Genomic DNA, 15,475 nt, shown 5'->3' with positions numbered 1-15,475 from the left:
CACAGCTTTCAACCAATCAGCATCCAGGAGCCAAACTACCCGGTTTATAATATTATATTATTGCATTTGAAACATGCTGGCTTTCGCTAGCTATACCTAAGAGATGAAACGTATATGTAGGAGGGCATATAGCCTGTCGGCAATTTAGTAATGTGCAATTTGCCGCTATTTGCCTTTTTAGATGTGACATCATTACGTCCAGCTGTTTTTATCGACACAAGATAGTTCAATTGAAATGCACCCTAGCAGGAAATTGCCAAATCCATTTTCTATGCAAACTTTTTAAACGTCGACAACAAAATCACTGGACAAGTTAATGGATTGATATACATGGCAGCTCAATTTATTTAAGGTAGACTCAGCAATATGTGTTTACCACGAAGCACAGGGCTACTTCGGACACAAACTAAGACTGCATGAAGCGAGTGGTTGCACATGTCAGCATTTGCTGTCATGTAGCTATCCCCTTGCAGAAGAGAGACGTGAACTGTCGTGCACATGCAAAGATGCTCAACAGTATCTGTGTTGGTGCTGACAAGTGCAGACTCTTGCCTCACACTCTCTCTTGACAATATCTCTGGCCCTACTGTTGCTCAATGGGGCCGTGGTCCCACCCATTCAGGACATCTACACAAAACGGTGCCTGAGGAAGTCCCGCAGTATCGTCAAGGATCCCACACATCCCAGCCACTGACTGTTCACTCCCTTACAGTCTGGCAGATGGTATAGGAGCATCTGGTCTTGGACCAACAGGCTCAGAGACAGTTTCTATCCACAAGCCATCAGACTGCTGAACACTTGAACTGGACTGACTACCCTCACTGACTCTCTGCACCTTAGCACACATGCACACACACACCCAAACATACACACACACACACATCCACACTCATACTACACACAAATCACAACTGCTGCTACTAGACGTTTATTTATTTATTATTGCTAAATACTGCCCAACTTAACTAGTTGCTCTCCAAACCCCCCTTCCCCGAAACACGTGTAAATATTGTACTATAAATTGTTGAGTGCCTTCCTGTATTTATACGTCTGCTAAATGTTTTATTCTATTCTACTGAGCCATTTACCTTTTATTCTAATTTTTTATTATTGTTGTTGCATTATCGAAAGGGAACCTGCAAGTAAGCCTTTCATTGGACGGTGTATCCTGTTCATACGACTAATAAAACTTGAAACTCGTGACCACGTCATATCGCTGAGTCTCAGTTTAATTTAAGGCAGCTTCAAATGGTAAAACCGTAATGTAAAGTAATAAGCCTAGAAGTACTTACAGGAGGCCCGACGGGTCCAGCAGGTCCTCTGTCGCCCTACAGAAGATGGAGAGTTGGTGTTTAATGAGGCCAACAGCCAGATAAGACAGAGCCAAACAGAAGTCAATATTGAGATGCTCACCTTCTCACCCGACAATCCTCCCAGGTACAAAGGACTCCCATCAGGCCCAATGATTAAGCCAGGCTCGCCCTTCTCGCCCTGAGAAGAGATACACATAAGAAAAGCAGTTAATTTGTTAACCCCCACAGAAGAAACACTTGCTGGGAATGGGCCTTATATAGTGGTACACTGTAGCACTAATGACGGGGCTATGTTGCTGTGCGGTCACATCACTGACCTTGACTCCATAACCGGGCTGGCCTGGGTCTCCCATGTTGCCCTTTGGTCCAATAGGGCCCTTTTAGAACATACAACAAGTTCCAAATGTGCTGTTAATCACACATCAAACTAGCACTGATGCTTGGTTTATTTAGTCCTTCAGTGCAAATATACACCACACTATGACATCTACATGTGTTAGAACACAACGTTAGAAGAACTGTAGGAAGACAATGTTAAGCGACCTGTAGGATAACATTAGGAAACTCAATGCTTACAGGGAATCCAGCTTGGCCAGGTAGACCAGCTCCACCCTACAGAAAAGAAAAGGAGAGACAACATAACATATGTTTAAATGATATATCCCTTTTTCATGACTGGTTAAGTAAGGCCACACATCGTTCCAAATATTTGGTAGGGATGTATACCCATTAAGTCAAATCAATATTTTGTGGTAGTGTGAAGGATTTCCACTATCTCCCCCTACAGAATAATTTTCCAATCACCTCAATTCTCTAAGGACATGACTCATTACCAGGATTTCATTGCATGATATGTCTCAATAGGTTTTGCAACATAATAACATTTGTTTTCTATAAGAACATTAATAAAATATCTCGATGAAGGAATAATGTTATTTATGAAAATGACACAGCCCCTTGGGAAAACTACTGCAAATGGTATTTCTTAAATGTGGGTTGTGAAATTGTAGCTTTCACCTAATATACAGTACCAGTCAAAAGTTTGGACACACCTACTCAATCCAGGGTTTTCCTTTATTCTTACTATTTTCTACATTCTAGAATAACAGTGAAGACATCAAAACTATGAAATAACACGTGCGGAATCAAAAAAGTGTTCAACAAATCAAAATATATTTTATATTTGAGATTCTTCAAAGTAGCCACCCTTTGACTTGATGAGAGCTTTGCACACTCATGGCATTCCCTCAACCAGCTTCATGAGGTAGTCACCTAAAATGCATTTCAATTAACAGGTGTGCCTTGTTAAAAGTTAATTTGTCGAATGTCTTCCTTCTTAATGCGTTTGAGCATTAAGGGGGGGGGGGGGGGGGGGTGCAAACTCAGACTTTGCGGGGTGTTCAGAGAAACTGCACTACGCCAGTGATAGCGTTATATATTAATTACATAGAGCACCTCCTCCCAGCTACCCACTGCACTGAGGCTAGGAAACACTGTCACCACCGATAAATCTACGATAATCGAGAATTTCAATAAGCATTTTGCTACGGCTGGTCATGCTTTCCACCTGGCTACCCCTACCCCGGCCACAAGCTCTGCACCCTCCGCTGCAACTTGCCTATGCCCCCCCCCCCCCCCGCTTCTCCTTCACCCAAGTTCAGAGAGCTGATGTCCTGAAAGAGCTGCAAAATCTGGACCCCTACAAATCGGCTGGGCTAGACAATCTGGACCCTTTATTTCTAAAATTAGCTGCCGAAATTGTCGCAACCCCTATTACTAGCCTGTTCAACCTCTCTTTCGTATCGTCTGAGATCCACAGAGATTGGAAAGCTGCCGCGGTCATCCCCCTCTTCAAAGGGGGTGACACTCTAGATCCAAACTGTTACAGACCTATTTCCATCCTGCCCTGCCTTTCGAAAGTATTTGAAACCCAAGTTAACAAACAGATCACCGACCATTTTGAATCCCACCGTACCTACTCCGCTATGCAATCTGGTTTCCGAGCTGGTCATGGGTGCACCTCAGCCACGCTCAAGGTCCTAAACGATATAATAACCGTGATCGATAAAAGACAGTACTGTGCAGCCGTCTTCAACGACCTGGCCAAGACTTTTGACTCTGTCAATCACCGCATTCATATTGGCAGACTAAATAGCCTTGGTTTCTCAAATGACTGCCTCACCTTGTTCACCAACTACTTCTCAGATAGAGTTCAATGTGTCAAATCGGAGGGCCTGTTGTCTGGACATCTGGCAGTCTATTGGGGGTGCCACAGGGTTCAATTCTCGGGCCGACTCTATTCTCTGTGTATATCAATGATGTCGCTCTTGCTGCTGGTGACTCAGATCCACCTCTACGCAGACGACACCATTTTGTATACATCTGACCCTTCATTGGACACTGTGTTAACAAACCTCCAAACGAGCTTCAATGCCATACAACACTCCTTCTGTGGCCTCCAACTGCTCTTAAATGCTAGTAAAACTAAATGCATGCTCTTCAATCGAACGCTGCTTGCACCCGCCAGCCCGCCAGCCCGACTAGACTCACTACTCTCGGCGGGTCTGAGAATATGTGGACTACTACAAATACCTAGGTGTCTGGTTAGACCATAAACTCTCCTTCCAGACTCACATTAAGCATCTCCAATCCAAAGTTCAATCTAGAATTGGCTTCCTATTTCGCAACAAAGCCTCCTTCACTCATGCTGCTAAATATGCCCTCATAAAACTGACTATCCAACCGATCCTTGACTTTGGCGATGTAATTTACAAAATAGCTTCCTTCACTCTACTCAGCAAATTGGATGTAGTATATCACAGTGCCATCCGTTTTGTCACCAAAGCCCCATATACTACCCACCATTGTGACCTGTACGCTCTCGTTGGCTGGTCCTCAGTACATATTCGTTGCCAAACTCACTGGCTCCAGGTCATCTATAAATCACTTCTAGGCAAATCCCTGCCTTATCTTAGCTCATTGATCAACATAGCAACACCCACCCGTAGTTTGCGCTCCAGCAGGTATATCTCACTGGTCATCCCCAAAGCCAACACCTCCTTTGGCCGCCTTTCCTTCCAGTTCTCTGCTGCAAATGACTGGAACGAACTGCAAAAATCTCTGAAGCTGGAGACACTTATCTTCCTCACTATCTTTAAGCATCAGTTGTCAGAGCAGCTTACTGATCACAGCACCTGTACACAGCCCATCTGTAATTAGCCCACCCAACTACCTCATCCCCATATTGTTATTTACATTGTTATTTATTTTGCTCATTTGCACCCCAGTATCTCTATTTGCACATCATCTTCTGCACATATATCACTCCAGTGTTAATACTAAATTGTAATTATTTTTGCACTATGGCCTATTTATTGCCTTACCTCCATAACGTACTACATTTGCACACACTGTATATAGATTTTCTATTGTGTTATTGACTGTACGTTTTGTTTATTCCATATGTAACTCTGTGTTGTTGTTGTTTTTATCGCACTGCTTTGCTTTATCTTGGCCAGGTCGCAGCTCTAAATGAGAACTTGTTCTCAACTGGTTTACCTGGTTAAATAAAGGTGGAAAAATAAAAACATACAACAAATGGAAACAGATGGTTACTGCCATCTCCATAGAGGTGTAGCCTAATCTTTGTTATAAATGCTACACTTCCATAGTATAATGACGACCATATACAGGGGTTGTATTCATTAAGGTCCATTTTGCAACGGAAAACAAAATGACTCTCTTACTGGACAAGTTCAGGTAGTCCCTTCCTATTTCGGTCTGTTTTCTTCCATTTGGTGCGAATGACCATGACCCAGGGTTTCAAGTAGTGATGTGCACCGATATGGAAAATCTTTATCGATATCAGTTGTTTTTTTCCGAAACCGATACATCGGCTTGAATAAATAAGATTGGAACTGTGTAGACTTCACTTTCACAGCTTTAGTGTCCAGACAACTTCCAGCTGATTGACCATTGGGCATGTGTGAATGATCTGGGAACCTACCCAATCAGTTTGAATACAATGGGAAGTCCGTTGATGGCCCATCAGCAGGCAGTTAAGTATGCTAAATTGAGAGTCTGCGAGAGGATTTTGTGCCTGGCATGTGTACAGTGAGGGGAAAAAGTATTTGATCCCCTGGTGATTTTGTATGTTTTCCCACTGACAAATAAATTATCAGTCTTTAATTTTAATGGTAGGTTTATTTGAACAGTGAGAGACAGAATAACTACAAAAAAATCCAGAAAAACGCATGTCAAAAATTTTATACATGTATTTGCATTTTAATGAGGGAAAGAAGTATTTGACCCCCTCTCAATCAGAAAGATTTCTGGCTCCCAGGTGTCTTTTATACAGGTAACGAGCTGAGATTAGGAGCACACTCTTAAAGGGAGTGCTGCTAATCTCAATTTGTTACCTGTATAAAAGACACCTGTCCACAGAAGCAATCAATCAATCAGATTCCAAACTCTCCACCATAGCCAAGACCAAAGAGCTCTCCAAGGATGTCAGGGACAAGATTGTAGACCTACACAAGGCTGGAATGGGCTACAAGACCAAGACCATCGCCAAGCAGCTTGGTGAGAAGGAGACAACAGTTGGTGCGATTGTCCCTGACATCCTTGGAGAGCTCTTGGGTCTTGGCCATGGTGGAGAGTTTGGAATCTGATTGATTGACTACTTCTGTGGACAGGTTTCTTTTATACAGGTAACAAGCTGAGATTAGGAGCACTCCCTATAAGAGCGTGCTCCTTATCTCAGCTCTTAACCTGTATAAAAGACACCTGGGAGCAAGAAATATTTCTCATTGAGAGGGGGTCAAATACTTATTTCCCTCATTAAAATGCAAATCAATTTATAACATTTTGTACATGCGTTTTTCTGGATTTTTTTGTTGTTATTCTGTCTCTCACTGTTCAATAAACCCACCATTACAATTATAGACTGATCATTTCTTTGTCAGTGGGCAAACGTACAAAATCACCAGGGGATCAAATACTTTTTTCCCTCACTGTATAGAAGGTACTCTGGTCAGATGAGACTAAAATTGAACTTTTTGGCCATCAAGGAAAACGCTATGTCTAGCGCAAACCCAAAACCTCTCATCACCCCGAGAACACCATCCCCACAGTGAAGCATGGTGGTGGCAGCATCATGCTGTGGGGATGTTTTTCATCGGCAGGGACTGGGTAACTGGTCAGAATTTACGGAATGCTGGATGGCACTAATTCCAGCAGGACAATGACCCTAAGCATACTGCTAAAGCAACACTCGAGTGGTTTAAGGGGAAACATTTAAATGTATTGGAATGGCCTAGTCAAAGCCAAGACCTCAATCCAATTGAGAATCTGTGGTATGATTTAAAGGTTGCTGTACACCAGCGGAACCAATCCAACGTGAAGGAGCTGGAGCAGTTTTGCCTTGAAGAATGGGCAAAAATCCCAGTGGCCAGATGTGCCAAGCCTATAGAGACATACCCCAAGAGACTTGCAGCTGTAATTGCTGCAAATGGTGGCTCTACAAAGTATTGACTTTGGGCGGGGGTTGATAATTATGCACGCCCAAGTTTTATGTTTGTTTCACACAAAAAAAGAGAGGGGTTGTTTCGGGAGGAGGCCTTACGCTGCTGGAGGTCTGGTAGATTATTTGTCCTGGTGGGCCGGGTGGACCTGGTGGCCCAGGCTGTCCGTTTCCATCGCGACCAGTTTCACCCTAAAAAACAGACCGAAGAGAACATCAACCTTTTGTGACAAAGAAATGCTGGCACGGATTCCATATGCTTCATGGGAGTGGGTGGAAGTTGCCCCTAATAACTGACACTGGGTCAGAGATTTTCTCATCCTCCTGATGGTTAATTGCTAAACACATTGATTTCCTGGTAGGTAGTTCCATTTTTGGTACACTATATAAGTGTTACATTTTCTTGCTTTAGGCATGTAATTGAACTTTTATTATGTCCCTTGAATTACATTTTAATTATAGGAAAATGTGAAAATACTCACTCTTTCTCCTCTGTCCCCCTTTTGTCCCTGGAAAATGAAAGGGGAACCAAAAAGAAAAACATCCAGTTGAAGTCGGAAGTTTACATACACTTAGGTTGGAGTCATTAAAACTTGTTTTTCAACCACTCCACAAATTTCTTGTTAACACATTATAGTTTTGGCAAGTCCGTTAGGACATCTACTTCGTGCATGACAAGTAATTTTTCCAACAATTGTTTACAGACAGATTATTTCACTTATAATTCATTGTATCACAATTCCAGTGGGTCAGAAGTTTACATACACTAAGTTGACTGTGCCTTTAAATTCCAGAAAATTCCAGAAAATGATGTCATGGCTTTAGAAGCTTCTGATAGGCTAATTTACATAATTTGAGTCAATTGGAGGTGTACCTGTGGATGTATTTCAAGGCCTACCTTCACACTCAGTGCCTCTTTGCTTGACATCATGGGAAAAGCAAAATAAATCAGCCAAGACCTCAGAAAAAGAATTGTAGACCTCCACAAGTCTGGTTCATCCTTGGGAGCAATTTCCAAACGCCTGAAGGTACCACGTTCATCTGTACAAAACAATAGTACGCAAGTATAAACACCATGGGATCACGCAGCCGTCATACCGCTCAGGAAGGAGACGCGTTCTGTCTCCTAGAGATGAACGTACTTTGGTGCGAAAAGTGCAAATCAATCCCAGAACAACAGCAAAAGGACCTTGTGAAGATGCTGGAAGAAACAGGTACAAAAGTATCTATATCCACAGGAAAATGAGTCCTATATCGACAGAACCTGAAAGGCCGCTCAGCAAGGAAGAAGCCACTGCTCCAAAACCGCCATAAAAAAGACAGACTATGGTTTGCAACTGCACATGGGGACAAAGATCGTACTTTTTGGAGAAATGTCCTCTGGTCTGATGAAACAAAAATAGAACTGTTTGGCCATAATGACCATCGTTATGTTTGGAGGAAAAAGGGGGTCCTTGCAAGCCGAAGAACACCATCCCAACCGTGAAGCACGTGGGTGGCAGCATTATACTGTGGGGGTGCTTTTTTGCAGGAGGGACTGGTGCACTTCACAAAAGAATGGCATCACAAGGAAGGAAAATTATGTTGATATATTGAAGCAACATCTCAAGACATCAGTCAGGAAGTTAAAGCTTGGTCGCAAATGGGTCTTCCAAATGGACAATGACCCCAAGCATACTTCCGAAGTTTTGGCAAAATGGCTTAAGGACAAAAAGTAAAGATATTGGAGTGGCCATCACAAAGCCCTGACCTCAATCCTATAGAACATTTGTGGGCAGAACTGAAAAAGCATGTGCGAGCAAGGAGGCCTACAAACCTGACTCAGTTACACCAGCTCTGTCAGGAGGAATGGGCCAACATTTACCCAACTTACTGTGGGAAGCTTGTGGAAGGCTACCCGAAACGTTTGACCCAAGTTAATCAATTTAAAGGCAATGCTACCAAATACTAATTGAGTGTATGTAAACTTCTGACCCACTGGGAATGTGATGAAAGAAAGAAAAGCTTAAATAAATCACTCTCTACTATTATTCTGACATTTCACATTCTTAAAATAAAGAGGTGATCCTTATTGACCTAAGACAGGATATTTTTACTTGGATTAAATGTCAGGAATTGTGAAAAACGGAGTTTAAATGTATTTGGCTAAGGTGCATGTAAACCTCCGACTTCAACTGTACATTTGTGAGAAAAAGTCCATTATTTAGAAAAATTATGTCTATAAAAAATTCTATTTCAGTTCCTTCTCTGAGCTGACTTGCTGAAGATTGAACCCCAACCTTGTCCCCCACTTTGATTTTTAATCGTTGTATTTGTGTGCAAGAACAGATAAAATCTAGACAGGCTTTAATTTTCAGCACAGCTGCACTACAAACCAGTCACATGTAATCAACTAATCATGACCTTCAGTCTGGAGCAGATATGTTAGTGTAGGGCTGGAACAAAACCTTGCTCAACCAGCAGGTCTCCAGGACCTGAATTGGTGTTCCCAGATAGCTAGCTAACGCTAACTACATGACTCATAACCCTTATGTAGATATTGTGAGGTGGGTGAAGGGAAGCAGGTTCTGACATACATTAGGTCCAGGGAAACCGTCCAACCCTGGTCGGCCATCTCTTCCTTGTAGTCCTTCACTTCCCTTCTCGCCAGGAATACCAGGGAAACCAGACTTGCCCTATCGAGTGAAATACAAGCCACTAGTTAAATTGAAACTGATCACATAAGAGGAGGAATTCATGTAAGAATATTGAGATGGATTGCATTGTATTGGTTTGTCTAAACTTTTTATTTAACGATTTGTATTTTTTCTTGACGAAATGATATGAATTTAAACCAAAGTGAAGCTCATACCGGTAGGCCAGGGATGCCAGCAGGACCCTGAAAGTGAACAGAAAAAAAGCACAATCAGTGAGAGAATCTATTAAAATGTCAGAATCAAACATACAGTATATATTGGATCTAAAAATGAATGCCAGCTGCAGAGGACACCCACCTGTCGCCCCTCTGGCCCTCTGGCTCCAGGAACCCCATTGGCCACTCCCACACCAGAGCCTTCCATGTCGTCCTTCACACATAGCGAAAGGAAGGAAGGAGAGAGAGATAGAGACAGAAAGAAAAAGATAGAGAGAGAAACAAAGGGAGAGAGAGAGACCGAGACAGAGGTCATGAGCTCATGAACTTTTTCCAAAAACTCTAGAATTAGAGTGCGATAAACCAGATTTTTTTCACATGGACTTACTCAGGAAACTACCCTTTACAACAGAATCTTCAATCCAAATAGAAACTTCAAGCGTACAACCTTGAATTTGGACAAAAATATCTGGAAATTATTCTTATTACCAAAAACTGCCAAGGACTACCCAGCAAAACAACAACCAGCAGAAAAAGCACAGACAAAACCTAGAAATACCACCAAACCTACAACTGAGTGAGTAGATGTTCAATCTGTAGCTACTTCCAAGGCCAAGAAGTAAAAGAAAGATGTTAAAATAATCTCTAGATATACAGTGCCTTGCAAAATTATTCATCCCCCTTGGCGTTTTTCCTATTTTGTTGCATTATAACCTGTAATTTAAATTGATTTTTATTTGGATTTAATGTAATGGACATACACAAAATAGTCCAAATTGGTGAAGTGAAATGAAATAATTACCTTGTTAAATAAAATACAAAAAGAAAAATAACGGAAAAGTGGTACGTGCATATGTATTCACCCCCTTTGCTATGAAGCCCCTAAATAAGGTCTGGTGCAACCAATTACCTTCAGAAGTCACATCATTAGTTAGATTGCACAAAGGTGGACTTTATTTAAGTGTCACATGATCTGTCACATGATCTCAGTGTATATATACACCTGTTCTGAAAGGCCCCAGAGTCTGCAAAACCACTAAGGAAGGGGCACCACCAAGCAAGCTGCACCATGAAGACCAAGGAGCTCTCCAAACAGGTCAGGGACAAACTTGTGGAGAAGTACAGATCAGGGTTGGGTTATAACAAAACATCAGAAACTTTGAACATCCCATGGAGCACCATTAAATCCATTATAAAAAATGGAAAGAATATGGCACCACAACAAACCTGCCAAGAGAGGGCCGCCCACCAAACTCACGGACCAGGCAAGGAGGGCATTCATCAGAGGGGCAACAAAGAGACCAAAGATAACCCTGAAGGAGCTGCAAAGCTCCACAGCGGAGATTGGAGTATCTGTCCATAGGACCACTTTAAGCCGTTCACTCCACAGAGCTGGGCTTTATGGAAGAGTGGCCAGGAAAAAGCCATTGCTTAAAGAAAACGCTATGTCTGGCGCAAACCCAACACCTCTCATCACCCCGAGAACACCATCCACAGTGAAGCATGGTGGTGGCAGCATCATGCTGTGGGGATCTTTTTCATCGCCAGGGACTGGGAAACTGGTCTGAATTGAAGGAATGATGGATGGTGCTAAATACAGGGAAATTCTTGAGGGAAACCTGTTTCAGTCTTCCAGAGATTTGAGACTGGGACGGAGGTTCACCTTCCAGCAGGACAATGCTAAAGCAACACTTGAGTGGTTTAAGGGCATGGGGGGTGAATACTTTCGCAAGCCACTGTATTACTATAAGATATCTTACTATATGAAGACTCAAATGCTTAGTTAGGACAGGCCAGACGTCCCGGCAGCAACTTCCATTTTCACCTTGAATACAACAATGCCAGCAGAGCACCAAAGCCTCCCCACCCAAATGAAGAGCCCTCACACCCCTATGCAGAGGCCATCAAAGTGCAGTTCCCCACAGAAAACAAATATCATGCATGTAAAAAGTACAAAGATAAGCTCCTCAAAGAAAATCCAGAGACAATATTTTCTGACTGTTACAAGAATGGGACGTAAGCAACCTCATCTTCCACACAGACCAGCCCCTGGCATGGCACAGGGCAATAAGAGCACACTACCCCTCTGTCAAGAGAGAGGGTATTAATCCAGGGTGGAAACCCAGAATACTGCACATTGAGGACACGAGACAGTCTGTGTCAACCTGTTCAAGTCTGGAATGGTAATGGTGAGGGGAAACCTCAAAACTTTTCAGCCGGCCTTTTACAGGATCAAAGAGAAAGTACAGTATGAGAAGCTCACCCCTGGTGACGACCCCCCCATCCCGAACAAGTCGGATCACACCCCATCCTCAAACAGCCCCACAGACAAGCAACCCCAAGAGGAGAGTCAGCCCCCACAGCACTGAGCAGACCCAGATCCCAGAACAGCACTGCTCCTGCATTATTATGAAGGATACATTCACCCACCCGGTGGATGAGCTGGTAGAGCTCAAACAGTAATTAAACACATTACAGACCACAACAGACCTGCACAACAACACCCCCTCAACCAGACCCAGAGAGCAGAAGATGGAGAGAGACGTGTCTGCACTCTGGACTGTGGTGACAAAATTCCAACAGGAGGGAAAAAAACAGCACAGCTGAAGGAGGAGGGGAGAAAGCTGAGGTGCGACAATGAACAACTCATGAGAGAGTAGGGCTGTTCCCCCCCAAAATAATCTTGGTCTATCGAAAGTTTTGACCAAATTTTTAAACGTGTATTTTTCCATTTAATAGACACACACTATGCATTGAGCTTAAGGTTTGATGAAACAAGACAAATGCCTCAAGAGGGCGCCAGAGATCTAGATAATCAGAAGAAAAAAAAAATGTAACCTGACTCAGGAGTCGGCAACCTTTCTCATGTGGAATGCCAATTTATCTTACAATTTCTACCGATCTGCGTGCCAGTTATGGTTTTCATATGCACATTTTCGTGAAATATTTTCATTAGTTTATAATAACATCTTTGTATCTCAAAATCATTGTCAGGTGGTTAATCAAAATTATATCCAAAACAAAATGAAAATAATAACCTAAAAAGTAACTTCTATTGCCATTGCCAACGATGTAAAAATAGCCTACATAAAAAGCCAACAAATAAAAACATTGCAGCCTGCAGGTAGAAAATATATTTAAAAAATATATAAATATCCTATAAATCACATTGGTTACACATGGCCTGTCTGCAACAAACTTGAAACATTGTATCATCTATTAAGTTGGGTCAGGCCTGAAGCTTGCGCTAGCGAACTTGCATCATTGTATTAAATATTCTGGGCCCTCAGTGTTTTCTGTGCCAGTGAGCTCAGGACAGACACAGCTGTAGGCTATTTGAACATGGGATAAGAAGCAGTGCTTGACTTGGGCAGGAGCTCACCGGAGCTGAGTACCGGCACCTCAAATGTTCTACTGCTTGAGCTCCTGTTCCTCTTATAGAATATTAGCTCAAAAGTATTGTGGAGCTCCTGCACCTAAATATAAACAGTACCAGCTCCCAAAATGAGTACCGGAACCTATTTCAGTCCAAGTCAAGCACTGATAAGAAGTAATCAGGTAGGCCTATTTTATGACATTTCCACTGGATCAGAGCATTACATTTTTCCCTTTCACGCTGAGTGGTTATCGAACGGGAAAGAGCTGGAAAGAGGAACTATTGTAATTCTCAATGGATGTAAAAACAGACTGTTTGCTTTCTGTTTGAGGTGAAGAAAACATTACTTTGAGAAGCTCCACAGGTCATTAGTGGTAGTGCGTTAAGCCAATCAGAAATACTATCAGATCCCCAAATGGGCACATTTATATGCCTACATTTACGCACAGGCCAGGTAGCCTATAGGCCTACTTCTATGCGTGCGCGTCCTAACTCAACATTGACTGGAGCGCTATAAACAAAAGACAATGACTAAATTGATAAAACTCGTAAACGGAATGAAATAAACCAAAACGTGTTTCTAACAAGTGTAGCATAGGTTTTGCACTCTGCAAACAATGTGTCCACTCCAACAATGATAACGGGAAGACTGGAAAAATAATATTGTACGCATTAACAGAAATTACCGTAACCAAAGTAACAAACATTGTAGATTAGAAATTATAGGAATTAACGGTAAATATACTACTGGTGATATATGTCATGGCGAATTGATATACACTATCAATCAAATGCAGAACCTGTGTGAGGTGCTGGGACTGCGGTTGAGTGCGATGTCTTTCAGGGTCATGGCAAAGGTGGGGACAAATTTGACCCCAATAAATACCATGGAATCTGTGTCAACAGCAATCTCTGAAAAATATTCTGCAGTATCAACAGCAGACTCCAACATTTCCTCAGTGAAAACAATGTCCTGAGCAAATGTCAAATTGGCTTCTTACCAAAATACTGTACGACAGACCACGTATACACCCTACACACCCATTGACAAACAAATAAACCAACACAAAAGCAACATCATCTCATGCTTTGTTGATTTCAAAGAAGCGTTTTACTCAATTTGGCATGAAGGTCTGCTATACAAATTGACTGAAATCGGTGTTGGAAGAAAAACATATGACATTATAAAATCTATGTACACAAACAACTAGTGTGCAGTTAAAATTGGCACAAAACACACAGATATATTTCCTTGGGGTGAGACAGGGACGCAGCTTGAGCCCCACCCTCTTCAACATTTATATTAATGAATTGGCGAGGGCACTAGAACAGTCTGCAGCACCCAGCGTCACCCTACTGGACTCGGAAATCAAATCTCTACTGTTTGCAGATAATCTGGTGCTTCTGTCCCCAACCAAGGAGGGCCTACAGCAGCACCTAGATTTTCTGCACAGATTCTGTCAGACTTGGGCCCTGACAGTGAATCTCAGTAAGATAAAAAAAATTATGTTCCAAAAAAGGTCCAGTTGCCAGGCCAACAAATACACATTTTATCTAGACTCTGTTGCCTTAGAGCACACAAATAATTCTATCTACCTCTGCCTAAACATCAACACCACAGGTAACTTCCACAAGGATGTGAACGATCTAAGAGACAAGGCAAGAAGGGCCTTCTACGCCATCAAAAGGAACATAAAACTCGACATTCCAATTACGATCTGGCTAAAAATACTTCAATCAGTTATAGAACCCATTGCCCTCTCTGGTTGTGAGGTCTGGGTTACACTCACCAACCAATAATTGACAAAATGGGACGAACACCCAATTGGAATTCTGCAAAATATACTTTGTGTACAATGCAAAACCCCAAACAATGCATGCAGAGCGGAATTAGGACTATACCCGCTAGTTATCAAAATCCAGAAAAGAGCTGTCAAATTCTATAACCACCTAAAAGGAAGTGATGCCCACACATTCCACCACAAAGACCTCACATACAGAGAGATTAACCTAGAGAAAAGTCCCCTCAGCCAGCTGGTTCTGCGGCTCTGTTCAAACACAAACAGACCCCCAGGCCAGCAACACAATTAGACCCAACCAAATTATGAGAAAGCAACAAGATAACTATGACACACTGGAAAGAATCAACCAAAAAAACAGAGCAATTGGAATGCTATCTGACCCTAAACAGAGAGTAATGGCATAATACCTGACCACTGTGACTGACCCAAAATTAAGAAAATATTTGACTATGTACAGACTCATTGAGCATAGCCTTGCTATTGAGAGAGGTCGCCATAGGCAGACCTGGCTCTGAAGAGAAGACAGGATATGTGCCTACTGTCCACAAAATTAGGTGGAAAGTGAGCTACACTTCCTAACCTCCTGCCAAATGTTTGACAACATTTGAGCCA

The 15,475-nt window shown here is 42.3% G+C and overlaps 1 protein-coding gene across 1 annotated transcript in view; it reads right to left on the bottom strand.

Annotated features, from left to right (window-relative positions):
* The window catches only part of LOC311129313 (collagen alpha-1(XVIII) chain-like), a gene marked incomplete at its 5' end in the record, with an annotated part of 86,029 nt that overhangs the window by 15,905 nt on the left and 54,649 nt on the right, over positions 1-15,475 (bottom strand). The window contains 9 exons of the mRNA XM_084161593.1: positions 1,293-1,328; positions 1,414-1,491; positions 1,631-1,690; positions 1,890-1,925; positions 6,937-7,026; positions 7,317-7,343; positions 9,411-9,509; positions 9,686-9,712; positions 9,828-9,899. Of these exons, the coding sequence (XP_084017719.1) occupies positions 1,293-1,328; positions 1,414-1,491; positions 1,631-1,690; positions 1,890-1,925; positions 6,937-7,026; positions 7,317-7,343; positions 9,411-9,509; positions 9,686-9,712; positions 9,828-9,899 (525 nt within the window). The remainder of the gene's footprint in view (positions 1-1,292; positions 1,329-1,413; positions 1,492-1,630; positions 1,691-1,889; positions 1,926-6,936; positions 7,027-7,316; positions 7,344-9,410; positions 9,510-9,685; positions 9,713-9,827; positions 9,900-15,475) is intronic.

This window comes from Coregonus lavaretus (genome assembly GCF_964263955.1).
Source record: "Coregonus lavaretus genome assembly, chromosome: 5".
Taxonomy (NCBI): Eukaryota; Metazoa; Chordata; class Actinopteri; order Salmoniformes; family Salmonidae; genus Coregonus; species Coregonus lavaretus.
This window is presented reverse-complemented; position numbering and strand designations above follow the sequence as displayed.